Below are 22,769 nucleotides of genomic sequence, written 5' to 3'. Positions count from 1 at the left end.
GGAGGAAATGGGTATTTTGCAGTATCCTTCTCCTGGAGTGAGGTGGGAATGGAGATTTTACAGTATCCTTCCCCTGTCACGCCCACCAAACCACACCCATCAAGCCACACCCACAGAACTGGTAGTAAAAAAATTTGAAACCCACCACTGTTCTGGATTGAGAAGTTTGACAGCACTGTCAAAGCAAAAGAAGTTTTAAACACAAGTGTAAGCAGTTTTTAAAAAAAATCACAGCAAAAGCTTGATTAGAACTTTGATTTTGGAATGTTACAGATGGACTAAAGGTCTAGATGGATTTGAACTAAGAATTGGCAATTAATTATAATTCCTGGGGGGAAACGTTTTTGTTTTGAATTCTTTTTTTCAAAAAACATGATAGACTTTGAAGTTCAGACACCAGAAGAGAACCAGAAGGAACTAAAGATTATACTTAAAGAAGCACACTTAAATTTGACTTATTAATATAGGGCAAAGGAAAATATTTTAACACTGGGCATACTGAAAGGTATTTTGAAACAATGGACCCAGAAATTAATTTTGTCATGACTCAGGCTCAGGCCTCACATTCTGAATCTGACTCTGAAAAAGGTGCTCGGTCTAAGTCTGTGAAGTGTCAATCTCAGGTGTCAGGAATCATTTGAGGCTAAACCTAATCCTAATTTTAATTTGAAACAGAACAAATTTTAAAAATGTTTGCCTCTATAGACAACATACAAATAATAAACCATGAGAGTTACCCGGATAATATTCCTAAATTGGATTTACAAAAAATTAGTATTAAATAATAATTTAATTAAAGCTTTGAAGAATTTTGTGAGAAAGGACAAAAACATGAAAAAATCAAGTTCTGAGACATTACTTGAAGAGACTAAAGATCAAAATTGTTAAAAGTAAAAAGAAAGAATATAAGGTTGATTTATTTGATCAAGGTTAAAATAGATATGCTGTAATCTCTAGTAAAGCTTAATGGACTTTTGCTAATCAGGACTGAAGAACTACTAACATGGGCTACCTCTTGCCCATATCCTCTCATCTTTCTGGGAGACCTAAATCTACCTTCTATAAACTGGATAACAAATGAATGTACAACCAAACCAATCCATACTACTCTATACAATGCAGTTACAAACCTAGGCCTTGAACAACTAGTAACTAACAATACTAGACTCAAGAACTGCCTCGACCTTATCTTTTGTAATAACGCAAACTCAATTTATGGACTACAAGTAAAAGAACCCTTTTCCAACAGTGACCACTGCATGATAGACTTTTATCTAAACATACGCCCTCGCATAAATCGTCTCAACAATAGTACTCCAAACTACAATTTTAAAAAAGCCAACTATGACCTTATAAACAATGATCTCTCATTACTTGACTGGCATAATCTATTCTCAAACTGTATCACTACAGAAGACCACTATAAAGTATTCCTACTTGAAATCAATAAAATCATCAAACTATATGTACCAAAAATCATCACCAAAATCAAAAGGAAAAGCAAATTTCCCATATCAATAAAAAAGCTGCAATCCAAAAAAAAATCCCTCTGGAAAAAAAACAAAAAAGGTTATGTAGCAAACTTCAAAAACCGCTACAAAAATATTTGCAACCAAATAAAAACAGAATGTAACACTTACCACACTAAACAAGAAGAAGACCTTCTACGCACCAATTCCAGTCGTGCTTTTTATAATTTTATGAACAATAAACTTAAAGAAACAAGAACCATTCCACCACTAAAAGAACCTAACGGTAAAGAATGTACTGACGAAACAGTTAAAGCAAACCTCTTTAACACATTCTTCGGCTCAGTTTTGTAAACAGTGATGGCTCATATCCAACATTCCTCAATCGTATCAAAAATGTTAACAACGAGTCAACACATATAGACTCCACAGAAGATAACAACGACCTAATACACATAGACTTCACAGAAGATAATGTTGAGAAAGTCCTTCGCAACCTGAAACCATCATTATCTATTGGACTAGATGGACTATGTGCATACTTTTTAAAAAAACTTTCAATTAATATAGCTGAACCCCTAAGCATAATCTTTAATAAAGCCTTAAAACTAGTTCCCTTCCAAAACTCTGGTCTCTAGCCACAGTCATCCCTATCTTCAAAAAAGGAGATCCAAGCCTTGTTGAAAATTACAGACCTATCTCTCTATGTTGTGTCTCATGCAAAGTAATGGAATCCATCATAAACCAATCCATTACACTCCATCTCGAAACAAACAACCTTCTCTCTAATAAGCAATTTGGTTTCAGAAAAAAATTGTCTTGTAACCTACAACTTCTCCACTGCAAAAACATATGGACTACCAACCTTGATCAAGGAAAAGCAATAGATGCAATCTACATAGACTTCTGCAAAGCTTTTGATTCAGCAGTACATGATAAACTACTCCTCAAACTAAAATCCTACGGCATTTCGGGACCCCTTCACAATTGGATAAATGCCTTCCTGTCAAACAGACAACAAGTGGTCAAAATTGGCAACGCTATATCTAATCCTGTTCCTGTCCAAAGTGGTGTTCCCCAAGGTAGTGTTCTTGGACCAACACTCTTCATACTATACATAAATGATCTCTGTGACCTCATCTCAAGTTATTGTGTTCTCTTTGCTGATGATGTCAAACTATTTAATACCTCTAATAATAATTCTACCCTTCAAGAAGACCTCGACTTAATTTCCGATTGGTCTAAAACTTGGCAACTCCAAATCTCAACCAGCAAATGCTCAGTCTTACATATTGGAAAAAAGAACCCTAACATCAAGTACAAACTTGATGGACATTACCTAACTGATGACCCCCATCCTGTCAAAGATCTTGGAGTTCTCATATCAAATGACCTTAATGCCAAAGCCCACTGCAACTACCTAGCAAAAAAGGCCCTAAGAGTTGTAAACCTAATTTTACGCAGCTTCTTTTCTAAATACTCTACACTACTAACTAGAGCATACAAAACATTTGCAAGACCTATTCTTGAATACAGCTCATCCATCTGGAACCCATACCACATCTCTGACATAAATACAATAGAAAGAGTCCAGAAATATTTTACTAGAAGAGTTCTTCACTCCTCTGAAAACAACAAAATACCTTATACCAACAGACTTGATATCCTGGATTAGAAAACTTACAACTCCGTTGACTTCGACATGACCTGTGTTTAACACACAAAATCATTTATTGCAATATCCTTCCTATAAAAGACTACTTCAGCTTCAATTGCAATATTACAAGAGCAAAAAATAGATTCAAGCTAAATGTCAACTGCTTCAAACTTGATTGCAGAAAATATGACTTCTGTAACGGAGTTGTTAATGCTTGGAACTCATTACCTGACTCCATAGTCTTTACTCAAAATCCCAAAATTTTCAACCAAAAACTGTCTACTATTGACCTCACCCCATTCCTAACAGGGCTATAAGGGGCGTGCATAAGAACACAAAAGTGCCTACCGTTCCTGTCCTATTGTTTCCTTCATTATATCAAATTGATATAGTTGATGCATATTTTTTACTTATATATATATATTTTCTTCAAGATATGTTGTTTTATCTATGACAATTGTTTGTATATACTGTTGTGACAAAAATAAGTAAATAAAAAAAAGAAGCTTTAAGGATTTGTTTATACATAAGAGATGAGATATGGGATGAGGAGATCATTTACTGTAATTTAAGAGAAGGTGATTAACACAAAAAATGTTTGCATGTGTGATTAGAAAGAATCACGATATATTTCTTTTCTTTACTATATTCTTATTTTTATTTCTTTTCTATTTTTCTTTCTATTTTTTCATTCTGCACATTCTATTTTTCTTTTATTCTTCTCTTTTTTAACTTGTATTAATTTTTATCTTTTTAATTGTAACTTTTAATAGAATTACCATAAAAAAATCAAGGGCATGAACACATATGAGAAATTGCTTACTAAAGTCTTCCCCCAAAGCTTCCTTGACCAAGTTCCAAAAAGAACTTCAGTAAATAAAATCAAACTTAAAAGATAGGCCTAAGCTATTTAAGCTCAGAAATGGAGGCCCTATTAGAGTAGCCTGTTCTTTTTAAATGAAAAAACAAGAGAGCAGCTGCATGTTACATAATTAATAGAACATAGTGTTTGACCTTCAGTTCTTTACTAGAAATTACATTTTCATACATATAAGCACAAGCTTATTCACAAATTATTTTTAGCACAATTTTTGGGTAGTTAAAAGAACATTAAAAATAACAAATTCACCCTTTTGGTTTCTCCTGATCCATTAAATCCTGTGTTGTGACCATGGATTCATTGGTATAGGAGTTAACCCTTATTTGAAGAAGTCCAGCAATAAAAAGCAGGAGATCAAGAGAAACCAAGAGGGTGAATTTGTTATTTTTAATGTTCTTTAACCACCCAAAAATGGTGCTAAAATTTTTTTAGGCCGCCATACTAAAAAAACTAGAAATGTCCTATCAGAATACTCTATAAGCACATTTTTGTGTAGTAGTCTAAGATGATGTTGGTCCCCATTCCTTCCACAATAAGCCATAATAAGCCATTTATATAGAAGGAGCACTGGGGAAGTGCCTGAAGCAATATATACATATAACACAGATACAATATTCATCCATGATATTCTCAACTACTTTAGTTCAGTCTGGCAATGAGCCATGATGGACGCTATGAACTTGCATCCTCCATACGGAGTGCTTGATGTTGATTAAGAGTAAGAAATCACCAGGATTAGTTGAGAATATGTGCTACATGAAGCAACTGATTATAGATAGAAGGTAGGCGAAACTACAGGGACCAATTTTTTGCTTATGTATTTGTATCCCTTTCTGGCTATCTGAGAGAGACTCATCTGGATATTAAGTCACTGTTGTAGAGTTGAGGTGATTATCATTCATGAGCAGCACTTACTTCTCAGTTGGCCGATTCTACACAAGGAGAATAAACAATTAAAAGGCTCCATGTACGAGCTAAGCATGAGAAGGACATATTTTATTTTGAAGAAAAACCGGGGACGCAGGGAAAAGAATTATGCTGTTTGTCGTAGGCTCGGTAATGCTTCTAATTATTGTTAAAGTATATAAATGCATCATATACAATTTGTTTTGCTTTTTAAAACAGCTGTAGCTAAATTCAACATTGAACAAATCCAGCTCTTTGAAATTTGCTGTGCTTTATGTCAGAGATGGATCAAGTGAAGGAATCGTGTTTTTATTCACAAATGCATTCGGCCCAATTGCGAATTCTGCAATGGCATATAAAGAGGAATCCCACTATAAAATGAATTGTTTGATTTGACAGGCAATTGTGCAAGTCATATCTACCCCCAAAGCTTATCTCCTTATTTGTCTGATGCATTTCTCAACATACAGTATAACGAGTTAAAAAAAACTATCTGTAGATTTTTTAAAATACATTATTATTGTTTAAAATTCTTCTTTATATACAATTACGGAATTGATCCCTTGATCCATTCTGCTGAGAAATGCTGCCTCAAATCCCATCCCAACATCACTGCACAAAGTGCCAGTTGCTCCCGCTGTCCTCCACTTCGGAGGCTTTGCAGATGCCTGAGGGTGGTAACAATATCTAATTGGATGACAACAAATTTCTGAACCAATGGGTGACTTTCTCTAGTGGCCTCATATGAATATTAAACAAAGTAAGTGGGAGGGTCAAGCCCATGAGGATTTGATAAAATGTCCACTGGCCCAACCTTTCCTCTCCCATAACTACCAGTTGTCAAGTTCCTTTGATAGTGATCTAACAATACTATGTTTCCCTGAAAATAAGACCTTATTTTATATTATATTTTATTTTATATTGTTTTGAACCGTGAAATAAATGCTTGGCCTTATTGCCATGCGCTCAAAAGCCCAATTGGGCTTATTATCAGGGGATGTCTTATTTAAGGGGAAACAGGGTAAAAATATCACCGATATTTTAGATGACATGCCTTCCTCAAAAGAACATTCTGAAGAGCTCCATTAAAAATCATCATCATCATCATCACCATTGATGCCTATAAGTCTCAAAAAAAAGGGCACTTTTGGCTATTTTCTGGGATCCCCTGATCCACTGCCAGAGAAGGGGAAAGAAGAAAGGCATCTTCATTACTGCAATTCAGAAGCCCATCTCAGCATACATGTAAATTCTCTCAAAGCTCATGTGTTATTTACTGTTCTACATCTACTTTCAGCCCTGTGAACTTCTAATCTGCTCTGTGGGCTAAATTCCATTTGACCCACTGTGCTTATTCCACAGGGGGCTGAGAATTATGAATTACTATTCTAAGCAAGTCAACTAAATGTCAGCTCAGATTTCTTGAATAAGACTTGAAGCATGACCCGCTCTACAAACCCATATGCGCGGGCGCGCACACACACACACATATACAAATATGCACACACATACACACAGAGCAAGATGGGATCGTGTTAAAAGAATCATACCTGCTAGGTCCATGTAAGCCAAGTGAAAGAAAGATAATTTGGCCATGTGAAAAGCCACAAAAACATTGGAGAGGAGTTGAGAGTCATTAATATAGTGACAACAGGTCACCATGGCAACATGCAAGTCCAGCAGCAATTGCTTTCAGAGAGCCCAATTCACACTGCTCCTCTTTGAAACAGATGAGGGATGGTTCCATGGAAAAAAAAATCTGCATCTGTTTCTTCATCTAACTTTTGGGTTGCCAACATTTTAACAAAAACAAAGGGAGTGAACAAAAAAAAACACAACAACCCTAGTTGGCAGAAGTAAATAAGCGAATAGAAGGGATGGGGGAAAATGGAAAGCTTGCAAAGGAGAGAGAAGGAGAAAAATGTTGGTAAAGATACATGCCTGTAAATGCAAACATTCAGAAATCATACCCTATTTGGTTAAGCTTTGACGATTCTGAGCAAGTGGAATATTTTTGGGCACTTTAAATGATGGGAGGGGAGTTAAGTGAAAGCTTTCACCTTAATGTGTTGAAGTTCTGTGCTACTGTAATGTGTTTTGCATTCAGTTTGTGCCATAAGTAACAGAGAAATAATGCTGTGCTGCCAGTTTAGAGTGAAAGCATGCCAACAGCTGCAAGATCAGAAGATTCCAACTCAAGTGGCAATAGAAAGGCTCTAAAAGCAGAAGAAATTTAGTTAGAGGAAACTCAAGGCCACAAGGAACAGGCTGGCAGCTGCGCGCACCACAGATAGTCTGTTCTCATCAGCCACTGGTCATTTACTCACGGAAGGAAACCAGGAGATGAGAACTGCAAGTGGTGCATAGCAACAAAAGTCTTGTGAAAAATTCCTGAATCTGGGAAAGGCAGAGGATTTCCACTGTGTCCCAGATGCATTAACAGGTTCTGCTGAAAGGACGTTTTCCATGACTGAAGCTGGAGAAAACAGACGTGGCACTTTTTTTTTTAATTTTAAGAAAGTCAGTGTAAATCTGCAATGTCAAAAATTCAAATGTAAAGCCTCCCATTTCTTTCAAAATTAATGTATTACTTCAATTAGGAAACAGGCTTTTTAAAAAAAAATTATATGTGAAGTTCTGCCCTGACACACAAATTCTCCAGGGATTCAGAACAGGATCAGCGGACGGAACCAGCCAGGAGCATTTCCCCATCTAGTGGACAAAATGTTCTATGGCGTTCCTTGGGAGTGATTTTGATTCTGTAGTAGTCTGTTTTGTGTAACTCTTGTTTCATCAGTCCACAGCTGTTTGAATCCAGCTTTTCCCTGGGTTCCAAAAAACAAAACAAAAAACCACGCACTTGTGCAAGACCTTCAGAAGAAATAGGAAGCTTTATTTCACCGGGTCTGTCGATATAGGACATGATGTAGGATTTGAGGAGAAAAATTGTCAATTCAACAATCAACAAACTGTCTTCTGTTTGACAATAGTTGCGCGTTCTACTCTAGAACAGCTTTTGAGAGCTATGGAGTGGAAGAGGGGAGCCATGAAACTGTTTCACTTTCCTGTCTCCATGCAGGAAGTATTTTACTTCCTAGTTAAATTTCCTAGTAGACTTTGCAATAGGTGAATTAGAAAATGTGGATCTTACGTCACACTGTCTGCCAGGGAAAATAAGAAGTTTTGCATCAGCATGGGATGCACCCTGATATTGTTTTACAGTAGCTGGCTCTATATTAAGTGTTTTAGGCCTGTTTTGAGTTTCTTTCATTGAAGAGGCAGGGTAGAAAGAAATAATTAAAGATGCTTCTCTCATCGTTTCCTGTAGCTTGCCACAGAAAGTTCTGAAGTTATTTTTCAATTCTTTTATTTCATATTCTTCTTTTATGATGCAGCTACTATTAGTGTTTGCGTTAAGACTGTATTTTAGCTGTTCAATTTGCACCAATCTGTCTCTTATAGACTCTTGTGAGTCAACTGAATATCAACAGGCAGATCTCCAGGAAAGAAAATAGATTGAATACTTGACCATATAAGCAGGTTCTGATTCATAAATCTAATTTTTCAATTTAAGACATTTTGGGATTTGTGGTGGTAATTCTTTTAATTCTAAGCAGCAGTCAGCCAATTAAAATTATTTGTGAAAGAAACAGCTTTTTGTATTCTAGTATTCATGGGACATTGAATTTTAATTCAGAAAACATATTAAAACTTATTAGATATAAGCCACATAAAAGCAACTGCAGATTGTTGTGCCCTGAATGCCAGTTTGGATTTAAATAAACAAAACAAAACCCTGAATACAATTTAAATAAGCAACTGATTGCCTTTTTCTGTAAAGATAAAAGACTATCCAAAGTAAAACACAACCCCACTCTTGGAAATGGCCTCCAGAACTGCTCCAAAAAGTTGCCACTAAACTATAATTTTCAATTAGAAAGAAGAGACCAGTACTAAATAATTGGGGATTTAATTTTAATTGTATTTTAAATTAGAAATAAATCTAGTTCTTTTCTTGGCTTCACTAGTTTCCTTGCCTAGCTCCAAGCACACCCCTCCTGAGACCCTAAGAGGTTTGTGCACACTGATATAGAGTAAAAAAATAAAGCTATGTAAGACCACAGCATTCACGAACCACAAAGAAAAATAATATTTCACTAATTTTCTGTGTTTATATCCTTGTGAGATCTTTAAATCTGATACTTACCCTTCAGATAACTGAAGCAATTTCCTGAACATTCAAAGCAAATGAAAAGCAGCCATATAAATGTTTAGAGAGCTAACTATATACAAAACGATAAACAGTGAATGCATCCAAAGTTAACACTCTATACAAGAATATAGTGACTACACTCTGTTAGGAAGTAACACTCTGTTAGGATGCCAAGCCAGCATCAGGATTCCAAGGTGCAATTGGTACCAGATGTTTAAGAAAAGTCTGCCACTGGATTACTAGGGAGATTGCTTTTTCCCTTCATTATTTTAGCAGAACTAAATGTTTTTGATACCCCTATTCCCCATCAACCTCCTCAGTTTTCAGAAGGATTGGTAATTTGCAGAGGGCCAACCCACAAAGCTGAGGTGATGGTGTCTTTTGATAGTTGAAAGTCATTTGTATGATTTTTTTACTTTTACCTAAAAAAGGGGAAACTTTTATGAAGTAGTCCCAATTTGGGAAAATACCATTTGGTCGATCTACTTCGCAATATGTTTACCGAGACCTGTTTATACACTATAGCAGGGGTGTCAAACTGGATTTCTTAGAGGGCTGAATCAGCATTGTAGTTCTCCTCCGCAGGCTGGCTGGGGGCAAGGCCATCCAGGCCAAAAACAGGGTGTGGGGGGGCTCGCATGGCCCCCTGCACCCCGTTTTGGTTGGCAAAGTGCTGCAGGAGGCCATCTAGGCTGAAAACGGGGTGTGTGGGGTCTTATGTGCCCCCCAGGTGCCCCATTTTGGTTGCCAGAGGCACCGCAGGCTGGTCCTTTGCTATTTCAAGGCCAGCCCCACAGGCCAGATTTAAGCACCTTGTGGGTCGGATGCAGCCTGCAGGCCTTGAGTTTGACTACAGTAAAAGAATAAACCCTTATATTCACCATACGACAGTGAAATCATTTGACATATGTTAACTTGATTGGAGATGCACAGTATTCCTTGATGCAAAGCAATCAGTTGATTTAAATGTATTTTCTGCTCCCACTTAATTTACCATGCACGAAAGGTGAAGGAGAAAACTTTTTTCCTTTCCACTCTTTCCATATAAATTAATAAATATGTGCTACATTTAAATGATTACACTTTTTTTGCACAGTTAGCATATAGGCTAGCATCATGCCGAGAAAGGTTTGGTTCTCTGTAATAAATCACTCCAGAGCTTTAAATATTAAAAGCATGGATTCCTTTCCACCACACTGCTGGTTTTTCATCTGCAGTGCTGCTGATCATTTTTTGAAGCAGAATGCCAGCTGCTCAGATTGGCAGCTCTTGCTAATAGCCACATATGCTAAATTATGCATCTCCAACAGGCATTCCTATGTTGGTGGCTTCTTCTACTATATTATACATCTAGCCTTAAATAGGGTTTTTAAACATGGATTTTATTGGGATTTATTTTATATTTTGTATTGTATTAAATTTAGGCCATATTGAATAAGTTTTTTAAATAGTGTTTTTATTGTAATATATTGTATTATTTTATCTGCCTGTTCACCGCCCTGAGTCCTTCGGGAGAAGGGCGGTATAAAAATTAAATTATTATTATTATTATTAGCCGTAGATGCATTAGAGCTGGATAAAAGAGCAGTACAACAATAACAATGCAGCATCCAACCTCATGTGATATAATATCGGTTGTGAAAGGGCTCCTCCTCCTTCCCCTGCTCTCTTTTCTACCAATGACATCCATATCTTACTCCCACCCTTGGCCAAAGTATCAAGGCTGAGATTTCTGTATCAGCTACCTTTTCCTAGGCGGATTTGGTTCCGAAGGGGAAGTCTCCTCACTGAGTTAACATTGATGACATTCCTTCTGGTTTCCCAAATGCCTCCCAGCACTGAACAGGCAATTAAGGATGATTTATGGCTGCTTAGTTGCTCTTTAGCAGAGTCTATTGGGGGGGGGGGGGAATAAAGGCAGAGAGAGGGGCGATTCCCAAATAGTTGGCACAAACCACACATATTTATGCATATGCATACAGATGTTGTATATGTATGTGTATGCCAATGGCTTGGAATTTTCTGCCTGTGCTTTCACTCTCTTGTCATGGTTTGATGCTCTTTGCTTCTATTGCTTGTTGGGTAACAGGTTTCTCTTCAGAAAATTTGTTCAGATGTTTTCTTGATTGACTCTTGAGTATTTTATTTTATTATTAATTATTATTCTGGAGAAAAGCCCCAAACTTAACAGGTAAAAGTATATCCAGGTCTTCTCATCACAATGTATCCGTAACACATCACAGACAGTGGCAGTTATTGAAAGTAATTATGTGCAAGAACTCAAAGTCAATTTGTAGGAATAGACCCAAAGAATTCTACATAAATTATATCGGGACAGAACAGAACAGAGCACTTTATTGGCCAAATGTGATTAGACACACAAGGAATTTGTCTCCAGTGCATTAGCTCTCAGGGTACATGTAAAAAAAAACAAATAATCATAATAATAAAGTAATAATAATCATAATAATGATACCAATAATAGAAAGTAATGGGACAGATGAAAAGGATAAAAGTAATACAGCTATATTACATAAGTAAATATACTTAGACATAAGACACTACTGTGGGTATTAGACAGGGGTGAAATGCTCCCGGTTCGAACCGGATCACCTGATCCGGTAGCAATGGTGGCGGTGGTTCGGAGAACCGATAGCAAAAATCCCTGGGACCCCCATGCCTAGCTGAGCCACGCGATCATCAAAGGGTTGTGTTTTTTTTACTTTTAAAAGCATTTTTTTTCCGGCCAAAAAAATGCTTTTAAAAGTAAGAAAAAAAGCCTTTGATGATTGTGCGGCTCAGCTGGGATCGTCAGAACCTTTTAAAAGCATTTTTTCTACAACGTCTTCGGTCTAAGATGTTGTAAAAATGCTTTTAAAAGGCTCCTCTGGCAATCCCAGCTGAGTTGCCTGATCATCAGAGGCTTTTAAAAGTATTTTTTACAACCTCTTCGGCCGAAGAGGTTGTAGAAAAAATGTTCTTAAAAGTAAAAAAAAAAAAAAAGCTGGCCACGCCCACCCAATCACATTACCCCCCCAAGCCACGCCCACAGAATCAGTAGTTAACAAATTTTACATTTCACCCCTGGTATTAGGTGTTGAGCAGAATGATGGCATGTCAAAAAAAAACCTGTGTTTGTGTCTAATCGTTTTGGCATGCAAAGCTGTTTTTTTTTTCTTGAGAAAAAAATAACCACCAACCGCAGAAGCAAACTATAGAAACTTGAAAATAAAATGGGTGCTCCTACATATTTTACAGCAAGTTTTAAGAACATTAATTCCCACCTTGGCCATTTAAGAAGCTTTCAGACAGATATATTTTATTTTGTCTAATAATCATGATTTATCTTTCATATTTTTATACAGAAAATGTACAGCAAATATCTGGACTACCCTGAGCTATAGACTGAATTTTCTTAACAATACTCAGAGGGAAAGCTTTAATGCCAGCTTGCAAAGAAAATGGAATATTGCCTCAAGGACTCTACCAAAGGATTCAAAAGATACTTCTGCAAAAACTACAGAGCTGCCATAAGATATCCAATGAGAAAGAACTGCAACCCAAACCATGAAAGGTTCTTTTGATTATCCTACTTAATCCCTATTCATAAAGATTCTTGCTTACTGGTTCTCGGCCATCCATTGCTTCCATCCACAGCCTTCGATCTTCTTCAGAAAGTGCCTGCATTGTAATCACTCCTGGCCTGCAGAGATGAATGGAATGATGCTGTGAATAATAGGTTTAAAAATATGAAACAGGAGAAACAGAGGTGGTAAATCAGGAAAACTCAGCAAAAGCTACTATAAAGCACCTTTCCATGGTTCAGACTCAAAACTCAAGTGGGAGGAAATTATGTGCATTAAAAAAAAAAAGAGACAAAATTAGAATATCATCATTTTTTCTCGCTCTTCACTTCAATAGATCTGTTGGGGGGGGGGGAGACAAACATTCCAAGCAACATATTTCAAATATTCATGAGGGTAATTCAAATAAAAAAGAATGGTCGCAATAGGCTGCCAAAACCCAACAGAAGCTTCATAAAAGAGCAACCAAGGAAAATTCTCACTAATTAAATTGATGGGATTTGCATTTCTGTCAAAATCTAACCCAAAGGTGCTTTTTCAAGAAGCAACTGGACTTGTTTTTCTTTGAAGATGTTTCACTTCTCATCCAAGAAACTTCTTCAACTCTGACTGGATGGTGGGAAAATGGAAGGATTTGTATTCCTTGCGGACAGCTGGCCATTTGCATTCTTTGTACTACTTAGGTGACCCTGACAAGACAGTTGATCTCCAAGTGGCCTCAACAATTCCCTAAAAGAATGCAAATGACCAGCTGTCTGCAAGGAATATATAGCCTTCCATTCCCCACTCTCCAGTCAGAATTAAAGAAGCTTCTTGGATGAGAAGCAAAATGTTTTCAAAGAAAAACAAGAAAGTCCATTTTCCTCTTGAAAAAGCACCTTTGGGACAATCATGACTAGGATGATGTCTACAGACATTTGTCAAAGTTTATCTTCATATTTATATAGATTATATCAGCCAGAGCAGTATCAAAGCTTCTGAATTATCACTACAACCTTCCCTCAACTTGATGTGGCTAACTAATCTACTGAGTCATCAGCAAAATCTTTTGCCTACAAATATTTGGCTGTGACTATTGCAAGAATCTGTCCAATCAATGCATGAAAATGTCTAAAATGTAATGGGAAGCTATAATGAAGCACATTAACGTGCCTCACAGTTGTAAGAAAATTAACATATATCACAGAAGGTGACATTTGGCTTCTGCCTCAACAGCAATGGAGAATAAAAATTCAATTTTTAATCATATAAATTTAGAAAGTGCCAATCAGAGAATTACAATTATGTTCACAAAAAAAGCTCACACAGTTTATCTAGCAAAGGATACAAGCCATTTCAGCTTGCATGACATACAGATGTAAATTATTCAGATTTAATCGATGTTATTTTCACTAATCTCTTTCTATTGTAACCTGAAAACTATAGAAATAGCATTCTGAAAAATATTTGTCTAAAAAAACACCCTCATTTGCAGCTTATCTGGAGGACTGTGTTGAAAATTAAATTTGTCACTGCTAGTTTGCTTTTTCATATGGGCTATTTTTTCATACAGATTTAGCTCACTCTTGGGCCTAATATAACATGATCCTTCTCTTAAATTAAAGCAGATCAAATCTCTGTTGAATGTCCTAGCTTAATAAACCTGTTTTTAACTGAAGCTAAACAAAGACAGAAGCAACAATGCATTTTTGTTCTTATGATTAAAAATAAAGAGGTTGAAGGAGCCAGCAGCTTTCTCTCTTTTAATCCATGCTTTGTTTTCATTATACTGTTTCTACAAAGGAATTTTTTTATTTTTTTTTAAAAGACATGGGTTGGAAATCTTGTTAAAACACAAGTTACACCAAGCAACAAACCTAGTGCTAAATACGGCTTATTCTAGAATAGGACAAATCAAGCATAACAGATAGCACAAACAGGTAACTGTAACTGTATTCAGGTCTGGGATTACATTCTTAGAAAACTTGGCAACGTCTTTGAATAGAGTCAAAGAGTTGCTTGGCAAATAGGCAGCCATATAAAGTAACTAAGTGAATGAAGTGAAATCAGACTTCTCCTTTTGTCTGAAAAAGACTTCCACTATGTGTTTATTTCTTTCAGTCACACATTACACTAATTCTACAAAGCAAAAATGGAAATGTTAGTCTTCACCATACTAGATGCTAAATGTCTTATACCAAAGATGTTTTTTCAGGAGGCAACTGGACTTTCTTGGTTTTTTCTTTTGAAGACGTTTCACTTCTCATCCAAGAAGCTTCTTCAGCTCTGATAGGATAGCAGGGAATGGAAGAAAGACACTATCCAGTCACAGCTGAAGAAGCTTCTTGGATGAGAAGTGAAATATCTTCAAAAGAAGAAACAAGAAAGTCCAGTTGCCTCCTGAAAAAGCATCTTTGGGACAACCATGATGACTGAGAATCTCTACAGACTTTTAAACTTCTTATAGCATTGTAGAAAAAGGGGTTGGAGTGTTTATTAGATACATAAAAGGCAATAACCAAGTGGGAGCGTCCAACTCCCTCCTATCTTACAAAAAAAAAAAAAAATCCAGAGTCACTGGTTTACAACCCAAGAAATACTACTATACCATCTTTTATTTTTCTAAAAGTCTAAATGATTGGAACTAAGCATTCCTTTAAAAAGCAGCATCCTCATCCAAATCTTTGGTGTTTTTTTTCTTTTTAAGAAAATAGCATGAGCTTTTGAATTTGCATTTGGATATATTCTCCAAATGGGTGGTTTCCAGAAATTTTGCAGTATTGCTGTATATACTGGTGGTCCTCAACCTGTGATCATAATTGAGCCCAAAAATAATTGTTGAGTGAGGCATTTGTTAAGTGAGTTTTGCCTTGTTTTGCGACCTTTCTTACCACAGTTGTTAAGTGCATCATTGTAGTTGTTTGGTTAATAGCACATTTGTTAAGTGAAACTGGTTTCCCAATTGACTTTGCTTGTCAGAAGGTCGCAAAATGGGATCACATGACCCCGGATACTGCAACTGAATTTTGATCAGGTAACCATGGGGATGCTGCAACTGTCATGAAGTGTGAAAAAAGATAATAAGTCACTTTTTTCAGTGCTGTTGTCATTTTGAACAGTCTCTAAATGAACTGTTGTAAATCAAGGACTACCTGCACTCCAAAGTAACATAACCTTGGAATACTGCATCTCTAAATCGTATCTGTCTTGGGTCACTGGGTAGGAAAAGATGCAACTTCCATCTTGGCTGCAACTATAAAAGAAGGAAGAGAAGGGCAGAGCCTACATGGGGTATTCCTTTAATTAATACTACCTATACTTTCTAAATGCTAGAAACTATAAGAGGGAAACGCAAAGAAGTACAAGTATCATTCAACTGGCTTTTGTGCTGTGGGAAACTTTTTAAGTTATACCAAATAATTTCTTAGCTAGCTACGAGTGTATGACATTACGTTTATACTTAATTAGAAACCAGTGTTTTCTTTTCCTATTATCCAAAATCTATCTTTACGATCCAGTGCTGTTCTGACTATTCACCAATCAAGTTCCCTATTCATAAGGAGCAAGCTACCTTTGGGGATCGCCTCTCTACAAAAGAGCGAAAAATGGAGGGAGAGTATAAGCTTTAAAGTTACTTAGCATTAGTCATAACATGGTAATTTCAAGATTTTGTTCATTTATAAAGGTCACTGGAAATGTGACACAGCACAAGAACAAGTACAGGTTGTATTGCATTTGACCAGCACAGAGCTCATCCGAGAGAAAGAGAAAAATGAATATATAAACAAAGCTGAAACACTGCAGGTAAGAGGGGTAAAAAAAAAATGAGCCTGCTGTGTCAACACAATAAGTGCCTACGGGCAATGCAGCGGCCTCATGATTTTGATTTTTTTTTAAATGAAGAAGCAAAACTTTAAGACCAAAAAGAACTATGAACCATGATGATAAACAGTACACTAGAAAGAAAACCAAGAGCTAACAAAGAAATTAGAAAAACCCTTAGAGGTAGCTTTAAAGAGAAATATATTTTAAATTTCTAGATTGTTCTATCCAGAATGACATTTGTACAAATAAAAGCCCTCTTTTAGGAATAGCATTGTTATTATAACCAATATATATTATTATAAATTATGTTTGAAAAATGTTTTCTTAACTTCTGAATTTTTAAAAAAATCCTTTTTCAATTGGGGGGGTGGGGGTGGTGTCAAAGCAATCTCCCATATTTTTCCATAGATCTGAATTATCTTCATGACCAGTTCTTCATAACTTGTTGAGAATTTAAAGAAATTCTGTGCCGCAAAGAATCCAATATGATTTATCACTAGAATTGTGATTCTTGGCTAGGAAAGCAAAAGATGCTTTGGAGCTGCAAAGAGCAGCCACACCATCCAATATAAGGCACTGGTGCTGTAAGACGTTGTCTCTATACATCCCAAAGGACCTTTTGCCTTAAATCCAAAGCGTTGCACAAGTCAGGTTCAGACTCCAGATTGTTCTTCCAGAATTATTCCAGGGAACCTGTCCCCCTTAAGGCAAGAATTCTCTGTATTATTGAGAAGAATTCCTTGCTTTTAAATAAAATAGTTGTATATCATTCTTAACATTTAGCATTCAGGATAACTTTCAGTAGTTCTATCAAATCCTCTATCTTCCCATTCCTCATATTGAACAAAGTATTTCCCATGCTTAAAAAAAGATTTGGGTGAAGATCAGAAGAAATAAAAAGTCAAGAGCTAATGTTTGTACTTGCCATATCCGTATTTTATGTGAGAATTTAAGGCAACTGCATTACATTCTTTATTAAATATTTTGTCACCTGAATTATGTATTTTGTAATTATTATTTTGAAATTATTATTACCCACTTTCCTATCATTTTGGGGATTTTAATACAGCAACTTTATGGGGCAACACATGGACTTTAGCTTTAAGTAAAGTCCATCCATATTTAACACACTGAAAGGAATCTATGGTACATGTTACTACAACAGAAAAGCACCTTCATTTTTTAAAAAACAAAACCTGGACTTTGTGAATAGATAAAACTTCGGCTAAACATGGCTAATAGCAAAATGCATAATCTACAAGTAAGGATAACTCAAGAAGAGTGTGACCTAGTATGTAGGTCTTGGCATATTCGGGTCTTTTCCTGTGTAAGGTTGAGAGTATCTTGGTGACGTTTCAACGAGGTCTCACTCATCATTTATTTATTTATTTATTTATTTCAATTTTTATACCGCCCTTCTCCCAAAGGACTCAGGGCGGTGTACAGCCTAATAAAAATACAATGTATAAACATTAAAAAGAAATTAAAAAGAAATATTATAACATGGCCAAAATTTTTAAAACCATTTAAAATCATAAGACATAAATACCCCAATAAAATATCAATCCAGTCCCGCTTGAATAAATAAGTGCGTTTTCAGCTCACGGCGGAAGGTCCAAAGATCAGGCACTTGACCAGGGGGAAGTTCATTCCAGAGCGTAGGAGCTCCAACAGAGAAGGCCCTTCCCCTGGGGGCCGCCAGCCGGCATTGCTTGGCGGACGGCACCCTGAGAAGGCCCTCTCTGTGTGAGCGTACGGGTCGGTGGGAGGCAAAAGGTAACAGCAGGTGGTCCCGTAAGTACCCGGGTCCTAAGCCATGGAGCGCTTTAAAGGTGGTAACCAAAATCTTGAAGCGCACCCGAAAGACCACAGGAAGCCAGTGCAAGCTGCGCAGGATTGGTGTTACATGGGAGCAACGAGTCGCTCCCACTATTACCCGCGCAGCTGCATTCTGAACTAGCTGCAGCCTCCGGGTGCACTTCAAGGGCAGCCCCATGTAGAGAGCATTGCAATAGTCCAAGCGGGAAGTGACAAGGGCATGAGTGACCGTGCATAAGGCATCCCGGTCAAGAAAGGGGCGCAACTGGCGCACCAAGCGTACTTGGTGGAAGGCCCTCCTGGAGACGGCCGCCAAATGATCGTCAAACGACAGCCGCCCATCCAGGAGGACACCCAAGTTGCGCACCCTCTCCGTTGGGGCCAATAACTCGCCCCCCACAGCCAGCTGCGGCTGCAGCTGACTGTACCGGGGTGCCGGCATCCACAGCCACTCCGTCTTGGAGGGATTGAGCTTGAGTCTGTTTCTCCCCATCCAGACCCGTACGGCCTCCAGGCACCGGGACAGCACTTCGACAGCTTCATTGGGGTGGTCCGGGGTGGAAAAGTACAGCTGAGTATCATCAGCGTACAGATGATAACTCACCCCGAAACCACTGATGACCTCACCCAGCGGCTTCATGTAGATGTTGAACAGGAGGGGCGAGAGAATCGACCCCTGAGGCACCCCACAAGTAAGGCGTCTCGCGGTCGACCTCTGCCTCCCTGTCAACACCGTCTGCGACCGGTCGGAGAGATAGGAGGAGAACCACCGATAAACGGTGCCTCCCACTCCCAACCCCTCCAACCGGTGCAGCAAGATACCATGGTCGATGGTATCAAAAGCCGCTGAGAGATCTAATAGGACCAGGGCAGAGGAACAACCCCTATCCCTGGCCCTCCAAAGGTCATCCACCAACGCGACCAAAGCTGTCTCCGTACTGTGACCGGTCCGGAAGCCGGACTGGAACGGGTCTAGATAGACAGCTTCATCCAGGTACCGGGGAAGCTGCCATGCAACCACACTCTCTACAACCTTCGCCACAAAGCGAAGGTTGGAGACTGGACGATAATTACCCAAAACAGCTGGGTCCAGGGAAGGCTTCTTGAGGAGGGGTCTCACCACCGCCTCTTTCAAGGCAGCGGGGAAAACCCCTTCCAACAATGAAGCATTTATAATTCCCTGGAGCCAGCCTCGTGTCACATCCTGAGTAGCCAGCACCAGCCAGGAAGGGCACGGGTCCAGTAAACACGTGGTCGCATGTAGCCTCCCCAGTAGCCTGTCCACGTCCTCGGGAGCCACAGTCTCAAACTCATCCCAAATAACCTCAACAAGACGTGTCTCTGCCATCCCACTTGGATCATCGCAATTTTTGGTCTAAACTATCCCGAAGCTGAACGATTTTATCGTATAGATAACCGTTAAACTCCTCAGCACGTCCCTGTAGGGGGTCATCCCGCCCCCCCTGTTGAAGGAGGGAGCGAGTCACCCGAAACAGGGCGGCCGGGCGGTTATCTGCCGATGCAATGAGGGTGGAAACGTAGGAACGTTTCGCCTCCCTCATTGCCACTAGGTAGGTCTTAGTAAAAGAACTCACTAGTGTCCGATCAGCCTCGGAACGGCTAGACCTCCAAGTACTCTCTAGGCGTCTTCTCTGGCATTTCATCTCCCTCAGCTCCTCAGAGAACCAGGGAGCCAAGTGAGATCTACGCTGGGTCAGAGGCCGCAAAGGCACGACACGGTCCAAAGCCCCAGCCGCGGCCCGCTCCCAGGCCGCAACTAGTTCTTCAGTCGTGCCGTGGGCCAGATCCTCAGGAAACGGCCCAAGCTCCGTCCGGAACCTCTCAGGGTCCATCAGGCGCCTGGGACGGAACCAACGCATTGGCTCCGTCTCCCTGCGGTGGTGAGTAGCAGTCCGAAAGTCCAGGCGAAGGAGAAAATGATCCGACCATGACACTGGTTCCGTCACTAAATCTCCTAATACCAGATCATTAATCCACTGTCCAGAGATAAAAATCAAATCTAGTGTGCCTCCCCCCATGTGTGTAGGGCCATCAATTACTTGAATCAGGTCCATAGCCGTCATGGAAGCCTGGAACTCCTGAGCTACCATTGATGACAAGCCAGCCGATGGCAAGTTGAAATCCCCCATGACCAAAAGTCTGGGGGTCTCAACTGCCACCCCGGCAAGCACCTCCAGCAGCTCAGGCAGGGCTGTAGTCACGCAGCAAGGAGCCAGGTACGCGATCAACAGACCCATCTGATTCCTATGGCCCCACTTCACAAGGAGGGATTCACAACCAGATATCTGAGGCACAGTGGACTCCCTCGGCTCTAGACTTTCTTTAATCACAACCGCCACCCCGCCACCCCTACCTTGGGCCCTCGGCTGATGAAATGCACGGAAACCCGGAGGGCACAGTTCAACCAGGGGAACACCCCCCTCTGTGCCCAACCAGGTCTCCGTAATGCCCGTAAAGTCCGCGGACTCCCTCTGTATAAGATCATAAATCAAGGGAGCCTTATTTACCACGGACCGGGCATTGCATAGCATCAGCCGAAGACCCAAGCTCTGAGGATCTTGGCCATCCGGGGAACGAGTAAGGACTGAGGGGCCGGAGCACGTGATCGCCCTTAAACATCGAGCACGTGCTCCCAGAGAACGATACGACCCCTTGCCTCCGCCATATAGCCTCATCTTCAGGCTGGTGCTTTTGGCTTCGTGCTTGTGCGAGCAAAGCGTGGTAGGAGCTGCCGTCTCTCTATAAATACTGGTGGGGAGTGTTGCTGTGAGCGGGTTGGTTGGCTGTATGGTTGCATCTTGATTGGTAGATGGAGTGGGTATTTACAGATTGGTCAGCTGTTTCGTAGCATCCTGTGTGTGTGTGGTCCTAGTCTTTTGAGTTGTAACGACCTGGTTAATGGGCTGTGTGGAAACATCCTGAGTTCTGGGAATGTGACCTCCTGTAGTGGTAATGGGCTTCCTGGAAATGTCTTGAGTTCTGGGAATGTGTCCTAGGACCCAGGATAACACACGACGCCACCACCAATCATCCTTACCAAATTCAAAGCCAAACCCATCCCACAGACAAAACACAACCATCATCCAGAAGCCAGACCATGCTGGCACCACTGGCTGCTGTGCCCCTCTCCGATCCCCACACAAAGCAAACTGACACACACCAGGAACACATGACAAGACCTCAGACTCGGAGCCAAACCAAAACCAGGGATGCTGCATCGCAGCTATCTGCTCAAGATATCACATCACAGAACTCCAGTGGCCACAACACCAAAGCTCAGGACATTACAACACAACCTACTACCCAGGATTTTACAGCACAAGACTCAGGAGGTCACATTCTCAGAACTCAGGACAATTCCAGGAAGCCCATTACCACTATAGGAGGTCACATTCCCAGAACTCAGGATGTTTCCACACAGCCCATTAACCAGGTCGTTACAACACAAAAGACTAGGACCACACCCACACAGGATGCTACGAAACAGCCGACCAATCTGTAAACACCTACTCCATCTACCAATCAAGATGCAACCACATAGCCAACCAACCCGCTCACAGCAACACTCCCCACTTCCCCACTAGTATTTATAGAGAGATGGCAGCTCCGACCACGCTTTGCTTGCACAAGCACAAAGCCGAAAGTACCAGTCTGAAGATGATGAGTGAGACCTCGTTGAAACGTCGCCAAGATACTCTCAACCTTACACAGGAAAAGACCTGAATATGCCAAGACCTACATACATACATACATACATACATACATACATACATATATATATATATATAAATGCCCTGCAGGAAATATTACACATGTCCTGAACAAGCCTCCCATTAATAGTATTCTGAAGGATGAAAACTTTATGTGCTTGCTATTTGTCAATAGGATAATACACAAACATAATTATTGTATTGATTTAACAACACTACTTGTTGAGAAAATAATTGTAAAAACTGATTCCACATTGATTTTTAAAAGCAGACTGAAAAGCCATAAAACTACACGAGTTTCTGCTCCATTAATTCTATTATATATCTCTATTTAACATCAATTGTGGTTTCTTATATATATAATATCTCTATAGATATTTATTTTCCAGTTGAGCTAAAAACTAATAAAGCATGCACAGCTGCCACCTACAGGCTACATTATAAGCAGACCTTAAAATCCAAAATGGATTATTTGGCTTTATAACATAAAATTTTACTTAGGACATAAAAGACTATATGAAGCAAGATTTTAAGACTATTGCAATAACAGTTCAATGAACAATAACAGAACAATAACAGTTCAATGAAGATGTTCAATAACAGTTCAATGAAGATTGTTATATGAAGATGTTTTTTTTAGGAAAGAAAATATTTCATATAAATAATGCAGGGTCAATTTAGGAGAGGCAATAATACACATATTTATA

The 22,769-nt window shown here is 39.2% G+C and overlaps 1 protein-coding gene across 3 annotated transcripts in view; it reads right to left on the bottom strand.

The window, feature by feature from the left end:
• ARHGAP26 (Rho GTPase activating protein 26) overlaps positions 1–22,769 on the bottom strand; it is a 285,303-nt gene that overhangs the window by 138,190 nt on the left and 124,344 nt on the right. For all 3 annotated transcript variants that reach the window (XM_058171506.1, XM_058171507.1, XM_058171508.1), the window contains exon 11: positions 12,750–12,828. In XM_058171506.1, the coding sequence (XP_058027489.1) occupies positions 12,750–12,828 (79 nt within the window). The remainder of the gene's footprint in view (positions 1–12,749; positions 12,829–22,769) is intronic.

Source organism: Ahaetulla prasina, chromosome 2 (genome assembly GCF_028640845.1).
Source record: "Ahaetulla prasina isolate Xishuangbanna chromosome 2, ASM2864084v1, whole genome shotgun sequence".
In the NCBI taxonomy this organism is placed as follows: Eukaryota; Metazoa; Chordata; class Lepidosauria; order Squamata; family Colubridae; genus Ahaetulla; species Ahaetulla prasina.
The sequence above is the reverse complement of the archived record's forward strand: the minus strand, read 5'-3'. Positions and strand labels throughout refer to the sequence as shown.